Source organism: Calliphora vicina, chromosome 1, assembly GCF_958450345.1.
Source record: "Calliphora vicina chromosome 1, idCalVici1.1, whole genome shotgun sequence".
NCBI classification, from domain to species: domain Eukaryota; kingdom Metazoa; phylum Arthropoda; class Insecta; order Diptera; family Calliphoridae; genus Calliphora; species Calliphora vicina.
This window is the reverse complement of record NC_088780.1, coordinates 169,598,403-169,606,633: the sequence shown is the minus strand read 5'-3', so window position 1 is coordinate 169,606,633 and position 8,231 is coordinate 169,598,403. Positions and strand designations below refer to the sequence as shown.

At 30.9% G+C, this 8,231-nt stretch overlaps 1 protein-coding gene across 1 annotated transcript; it reads right to left on the bottom strand.

Annotated features, from left to right (window-relative positions):
- Positions 1-1,421: 1,421 nt before the first annotated feature.
- Set8 (SET domain containing 8) lies at positions 1,422-7,447 on the bottom strand. Its single transcript, XM_065498142.1, has 3 exons — positions 7,158-7,447; positions 6,373-7,001; positions 1,422-5,808 (listed from the first exon to the last, which is right to left on the bottom strand). Exons 2-3 carry the CDS (start codon positions 6,656-6,658, stop codon positions 3,689-3,691), a joined length of 2,406 nt encoding a protein of 801 aa, XP_065354214.1. The 5' UTR covers positions 6,659-7,001; positions 7,158-7,447; the 3' UTR covers positions 1,422-3,688.
- Positions 7,448-8,231: the final 784 nt, after the last annotated feature.

Here is an 8,231-nt window from a genome sequence, read left to right as displayed (position 1 = left end):
AATATTTGTCACAGATACTTTTTTGTTTTAAACCAGCTTTAAAATCGTTAATTATTTTATTTTTAGTCTTCACAAATCTCAACTTTAGCCATTTTCGTTAACTTTGAAAAAAGCAATTATTCGAAAAACTTAGAAAAAGAAATTGTGAAAAATAACCAGAATTTAAAAATAAAATAACCGTAAACAAGATGCTTTTTACATCGTTCTTTTAAATATTATTTTCGTTTTACACTTCTTTCTTGCAGAAGTTTAAAAGTTTCCATTGTTTTGTCAGTAGCGAAATAGTGAATATTTTTAATTTTGTTCCCTTTTTTCAGAATACAATTAATTATTGTTTGTTTTTCAGTTAATTTATATAATAGAATACATAAGTTAGATATGTCGAATGTAGTTTATAAGATTCCATGCAATGGAAACAATAATGAAACATGTAATAAAGTTTATATAGGTACAACAAAAAATAAACTTAAAACTAGAATAGCAGGACACAAATCAGATCAAAAATACAGAGACATTTCATCACAAAAAACAGCATTATCATCACATTGTGCTAATTTGAATCACTATCCTGACTTTGAAAATATATTAGTTTTGAATACAGAAAATAATTATAAACGTCGTTATATGTTAGAAATGTTACAAATTATAAATGTACCAACAAATCTAAGAATTAATTTTAAGGCAGATACAGATAATGTTGCTCAAAACTACAGACACTTAGTTTATAAAAACGAAAACAGAAGTTAAATATTTTTTGTTCTAAATATTTTTTGAATATTTTTGTTTGTATAATATTTAAAATTTTTTCATTTTGACAATTTTATTGAAATATTGAAAAAAACAATTTGTTATTATAATTAATTTATTAAACTATTTTCCTGATGATGCTACACAAAGAGTAGCGAAATATTGAAAATAAATAAATATAATTATTTATAAAAAAAAAGTGACCTCAAGCTTAAATAAAAATAAACAAAATTAAAAAAAAAAAAATTTATTTTAAAAAAATATTTTAAATTTTGGGCTACATATGGAATATTTGGAAAAGTTTCCATTGTTTTGTCAACCACTGTATATATATAATTTGAAAGAAAATTTTTAATTAGGCTTAAGTTCCTTTTTTTATTATAATTCACTTGTAATAATTCAAAGAATATCACTGAATACTAAAATTTAAGACAATTGGCAAATTAAAAATTTACTTTCAAATTATACGAATAATTAATAAATTGATGTCACATTGAAACAGGTTCGTTTACTGGAAAGGTTTGATTTAATGTTATTTTGCCTTCAAGAAATATTGGTCCAAAAAACATATCCCATATAGTTCTACCGAATTCTTTTTCGACCAAAATATCATTTTAAAAATACTGTTGTAAAACAGTTAAACATTGTTTAAATAATTTTAAAACTTGAAAAAATGTATTATTTGTGTAATCTTTATTATTAAATATATTGAATTTGTTCCAGTATTTATTTTATTATTATTATGTATGTATTAAGATAATAATTTATTTTTCTTTTGTGCTTATAATTAGCAGAAAAAAAATTAAAACTTAAAGTACGCGGGAAAAAAGAAAATGTTTATTATCTAAATGACAAAAGCTGTGTCTAGAGAAAAACGGATAATATCGACACCAACTAATGGATAATGGACAGTGTCTGTGTGCATGTAATTGTTGTGTTTTATTTAAAATTAAGAACAAATTAAACAAATATAAAAATAATAATAATAAAAACCATTGATTTGTTTTGCAATCGATCAGTGGACCGACATATTTGGTTTGTTTTAAACGGTAAACCAAATATGGAAATCGTGAATAGCATTCACTATAACTGTATTCGATTGTGAAAAAAAATAACTTAAAATTTAACTTGAATTATTTAATTAATAAAAGAGTGTAGTGTGTGTATGTGATAATATTGTATGTAGGTGTATGTATTAAAACAAAAAATGGTAAGTAAAAAATAAACAATAAAATTTCTAACTACTTAAATAAATAAAACGAAATACACTGTTGTAAATTAAATGTTATTAATATAAGTATTTTATATTTGTTTGTAATTATGTATGTAGATATTGGGTGCTTTCGTAGATGCAGTAAATTTTTGCATCACTAATGCAATAACCTGCAAAGATTTGCAACAGTAAACTAAATGATGCGGCATTACTGCCAGCAATTAAAAAACGTTTGACATAAAGAAATGATGGCAAATATGTGCCGCAGTGATGCAATGTTAGTTATTGTATTTGCGAACGCACCCATAGTTTAAATAAAGTTAAAATTGTTCATAAAGAGAAGAAAGCAAGAATCCCTTATACCTATAGAGTTTTAGCAGTTGAAGATAAAAAATTATTAATTAAAAAAAAAAAATAGTATATGTATGTGAAATAAATGTCATTAGGATATTATCGTTTACTAACTCATGTATAAAAAGGTGCCAGACCGAATTATAACAGGGAGGATTAATTGTTTTTGTTTTTTTTTCTTTTTTGAAGCGGTTGGGTAGGGGACTGTTTGTTTATGTCGAATGGAAATAATAATTTAAACAATTTAGCTTCTGAACGAATTTAGGAAATCAAATAGTGCTTTTTTATAATTACTTTAGCTTACATCTAATTCGAAAAATGTCATTAACAATTAAATATATTTTCTATATAAACATAAAATTATTATTATTATTATTATTATTAATTTATGTATATTATTATGTATTATTAATTATATCATATCATAATAGATTTTACTTCATTTCTGGTTGCTAAAAACTACATGTGTTTGTTTTATCTCTTTTCCTTAATGAAACTAATTTTTAATAAAATGTTGTTGTTTCCTTTTCAATTCATCTTTGTTTTTGTTTTTAATATAAATTTGTTTTATTTTAGGCGTAGGCATCTATTAAGAGAACCATCATTCATTTGTTTTATCATTAATTAAATCATTTTTATTCAATTCTACTAGATAGTCCTAGAAATTGTTTCTTTCAGGTCTTTTGACATGAAGAGTGGACTGTTTGTGTCAGTCGTTTGTATGAATTTTGATATTGAATTCAAATTGATTGATGTTAATTTTGTATTTTGTGGTTGAGATAGTGAGAAGCAAGTATGTAAGTATGGTTTTGAGCGAATCTCGAAATATCCCAAAATTCTATTTTGAACACACAATTTAGGAATCAATGTTAAGATGTGTTTTGTAATAATTGCACTAATCAAGAGATTCATGTATGACTATACGTGCTCATGGAATTTGAATTGAAGTTTTTCTTTCTTAAGCTCTAAAAATGTATGTTCTCTATCTTTTGCAGTGTTTTGAATAGTTAAATAAAACAGAACCACACATTTACTGGGGCTGGAGACTCAACTCCCAAATATGCAATTCTTTGAATTCTTAAAACTTAAATAATTAATTTTGTTTATATTCAGATAGATTAAACTTAAAAGCAAAAGTCTGTATTAAGTGGTGTATTAGAATAAGATAATAATGAATGAATGCGTTGTGATTGAAGAGGCTTTTCTTATTTTTTGTTTGATTTTCAAGTTCTTAGAACTTTTTTAGTAAATGAGCGTGTGTTTGGGTGTGTGAATGAACGAATGTGTGTAGGAGTGGATGAAAGAGAGGTGTCAGGCAGGGTGTTTATTGTTTTCTTTCCTAAGCGTACAAAAACTGTTAACAATAATCATCTAATTCTAAAAAGCCAACCAAGGATGATGTAAGAGCGATTCCTTGGAGCGATCGCCATAATCATAGCAGAGTTCTTCGCCGGCCTCAATGTCATCTTTGGCTATTAAAACTAAATGAGGTTTTTGTTTAACCACCACAACTTTGGTCATCAAGTTACCGTTGCGTGAATGATTAACTAAGCGACCCAGTTTACCAGTGTCCTCGGTGGCATCTATGCAATACTGCTGATTCTTATGTTTAAAATAGTACATGTAACAGCCGGCATTTTCATCTAAAGCGTAACGTTTCTCACGTTCGGCAGCCTCTGTGGTCGATATCAAATCGCCCACATACTCAATAACAAATTCACCTCGTTGAAAGCGTCGTTCGGATATAATACCACGTCCCTTGCCTTCAAAGTTTGCCACCTTTAAGCCCTCGGACCGTTCCTCTAGTATGGCCTGTTCCAAATTACGCATCATTTCTTCTTTAACGGCTGTCTTCGTCTTGCGAACACTTCTACGCACCGGGAAGAAATCGTTGATTTCGCGATTGCCGTTCGTAGCGGCTAGTGGTTGGGGAGCCTGGTGTTTGAGTGGCGCATGTTGAGGCCTCTGGACAGTGTATTTTGTTTTGCTTTGTTGGCTTTTTTGTTTTCCTCCTCGATTGTTGGTGGCGTTTTGTTGATTTGTTGGGTGTTTAGCTGAATTTAAAATTGACTTTGAAACGCCATTCATCATGTGTTGCGTGGATTTGCTGTCGGGCGCTGAAATGTGTGTTGCCATATTTTCACATTCCTGATCGTGTTCATCATTGTCCTCGTCCTCCTCCTCGTCATCATTGATCAAAACTACGACAGGATCGTCCTCATCATTATCGTGATCGTGAACGTAACGCTTCTCCTCCAAATTGGACTGTGGCTGCTGTTGCTGCTGAAGTTGAAGTTGGTGTTCTTTTGTAGCAAGAGAAGGACTTGGATTCAGTCTTCGTCGTGTTTTGCAAGCGGCAGCAGAACTTATGACACCACCACCCCCCGTAGCAGCGGCCACAGTTGTGGTAGTTAAATGTCTTTGAGACTTGCGAGGCGAAAGAGCAGAAGCCATTTTTCTTGTAGAAGGAGAACCGGCTGGTGAAACCACTCGCGGAGGAGCTTTAATTGGTGAACAACAAACAATACGATGTGGAGTGGCCGGTTTACGCCTACGACTTGCTTGTGCTACACCCGGAGATGGGAAAGCTTGTACAGAGTCATCCAATGAGGCAGCTGTAGTACTTGTAAATGCCACACCACTATCACAGGAACTATTGTCATTTTCAGGCATCATCATTAAAGCATAATCGTGACCATTCAACATTTCAATTGGTTTCTTTTCATAGCCAAACGAATCTCTCTTAGATGGTGAAACGTTTAGGGAAACAATTTGATTGAAACGTCCGTGCAAAACAGATGCAGTCAATGAAGTGGGAGAAGAGAATTTCGGTTCGACTTCCAGAGTTTTATTAATCTTTATAGAGGATGCCTGATTAGGAGATTTGTCGACATTCAGTGTTAGAACCGGTTCCTGTAAGAATATATTTTCGGTGGCACTTGTATTTGAACTGCTGTGGGAAGACGAGTGGCTGTCGGCCCGTTGCGACGAACGATGATTGCTAAAATCAAAACCATTTGTCATCAATACAGTCTCTTGGATTTGTTCAACTGGTGTTTCTTCGGATATATCGGTGCGCTCACTGTCGTTGGTGTCTTCACTGAGGTCAAAGATGAATTCTTGTGGAACAATAACATTGTCCAAACTGCGGCGATTTATAACCGGCTGATGTAGATGAAGTTGGGTTTGCAATTGTTGAAGTTGAATCAGCCGCTGCTGTTGTTGGTACAATTGTTCTTGTTGATGGTAAAATTGCTCTTGTTGTTCAGCCTGATCGTTATGATTATCATGTCCATTTTCATGTTGTTGTTGTGGTGTGATGATCGCGTTGTAATTAACCATTTGGGGCGGTGTTACAGAGGCAGACAATGTGGGTTGTATAATCTTTTGAGGTTCTTGTGAATAGTTGTTTGATTTATTCTGTTGCTTGGCAGCTACATTAGCTTTGAAAAAGTTTTCTATGGTGCGAGTTTGCGAACGTGTTGCCAATGGAACTCCTAAAGTTGAAAAATAAAAATCTATGAGATTATTCTTGCAATCAATTTTTTTTTACTAAACATGACGATGAAAATTTGACTTGTAAATCATTAACCTAGTATTAAAGAAATTTTGAGCACCCAAATGCATTCCTTTGGACATACATAGGTATATTGTATATCAGACAAGTAAGAAAATAAATTCGTAAAAATACGATTTTTTGTAAAAATGGATAAAACGAGCCATAAATTGATAAAATATTAAAACAAACAAAAGCCCATTTCATAGATTTTACGTTAGGTATATTAAAAATATAAATAGACTTGTATGCAAGAATTAAAGTGAGGTTATGTTTGTAAGCAGAGTATATATTTTTCTTAGTATTTCCCACTAGAAATACGGAATGTAGAAAATAATTTTTATAGGTAAAAAGTACTATTTGTAATTGTTATAAAATTATTAATATAAATTTCGTTTAAATTGTTCATATAAATATCAGCGCAAAATTGAGGTCAGACATATAACGAATGGGTGTGTATTATTAAATCAAAATAATTCGAATAACATTTGAGAATATCACGTACCAATAGTTTTGCCATTTATGGCGCCACGTTCTCCTTTCATTTTACTAGGACTTGGTGATTTTATTTTCGGCTTTACAGCGGCATCATCTTCGCTAGCACCACTGACAAATCCATCATTACTGGATGAATTCTCTTCGATTTTGCAGTCTTTTCTCTTGGGACTGGCAAAATACTGATCTTCAAGTAGCTGGGCATTTGTCAATGCAACTGCCGAGCCGTTCTCCAATACTCCATTAACAGAGGAGGCTTTGGGAGCAACAGTAGCGCGCGTTCGTCGACGCACCATTATTGTGACCTAATAGTGGACAAATTAAATACAATCAAATAGACACTCACATACACTCTTAATAAGGCAGTCAAAATCAGTCAACTGGTCAGCAAAACAACACGCGTTTTGTTTAAATCCAGAAAAATTAACAAAATTTTATCATTAAGTTCATTAAATGGGGTTTAGTGTTGCTTGTTGAGTTTTCACACTTCATCTATTGTTCAGTTATTAATAATGGCCGACACTTGCGTAGGACTTACGATGAACCACTATAAAATTGTCTTTGATTTGGCCTTTCAACTTATTTTTTAAAGCTACAGAGCGTTTGATCTAATGTCAGCCTCCGGTTTTCCTCATCTATCTAGAAAAATAAAAACATCATATTACCACTCAGTTGTATTTATTTTTCACTTCGATATTTTGTAAATATTTTTTTTTCCAACTTTTTTATACAGAATAGCATTATTTTTTATTTAGCCTGACCTGCCTCGCATCTAACCGCACCATTGTTACATACCCGTGTCAAAAAAACTGTAGTAGTAGCTGCAGAAGAGGAATATATGAACAGAAAAAAACTCTTCTGTTTTTGAAGGTATTTTCTATCGATGAAAACTTCGGCTAAACGGTTCTCGCAACTTTTAATTTATAAAATATTTGTAAAAAAAGTTAAGGCAATTAAATTGGTATATAAAATTCAATTATTTTGTTGATTTTTATTGTAAAATTTCCGCGCCGTTTTTATAACTACATTTTTTCTTTGAAGTAAATTTTCTGATTTTATTTTACTTGTGCTTCTTTTCGTTGTTTGTTGTTGTTCTTTTCATATAACAGAGAGAAAGAGATGAGTATACATATCAGCGTTCTATTTTAATAGTGGGGAAGTGAGCCGACTATTTTGATTGTTGACATATTCAACAATGAAAAACTAATGGTTGACTTTAAGACATATATAAAAGCTGTGTTCTGTGAAACATTAATTTCTTCACAAAGGGAAGTAAGCTATTGAAAAAAATTAATCTTAATTTTGGGTAATACGAAAAAGAATTTCATTTTTAAATCATTTTATTACAATTTAACAATAAAAAAAACTCTACATAGTTAATTTTGGAGAATCATTTTTATATTCAAATAGTTTTGATGTGGCTAGTTCATTAAATATATAGAAATATCTTAAAGATATGTAAGTATTTTTGACCCATGATACACTGAACTTGTTCACATTCGACAATCAGTGGAGTCTGCACTAAATTGTAATACTTTTGGGAGTATTATAAAATCTCTATTATATGTTAATATATGTAGGGGTAATCTATAATAAAGATATAATTATAATTACTCAGAGTTGAATCATTATAATTGTGGGTTGAGAATAGATAAATTTAAGGGTTAGATGAGTGTTGTTTATGCTGGTTCTTATAACATAAGAATTATTTATTTTCCTTTAGAAATGATGAGGTAAGTATTTTGGTTTTCAATACAAATTCAATTTCGATTTCTTTTATTAAAACTTCGTGTATTTAACGAAAACTGGCGATAGCAAAACTTAGCGCTGCCACATTTTGTATATCGTTTACACTAGAGAAAATTGCTT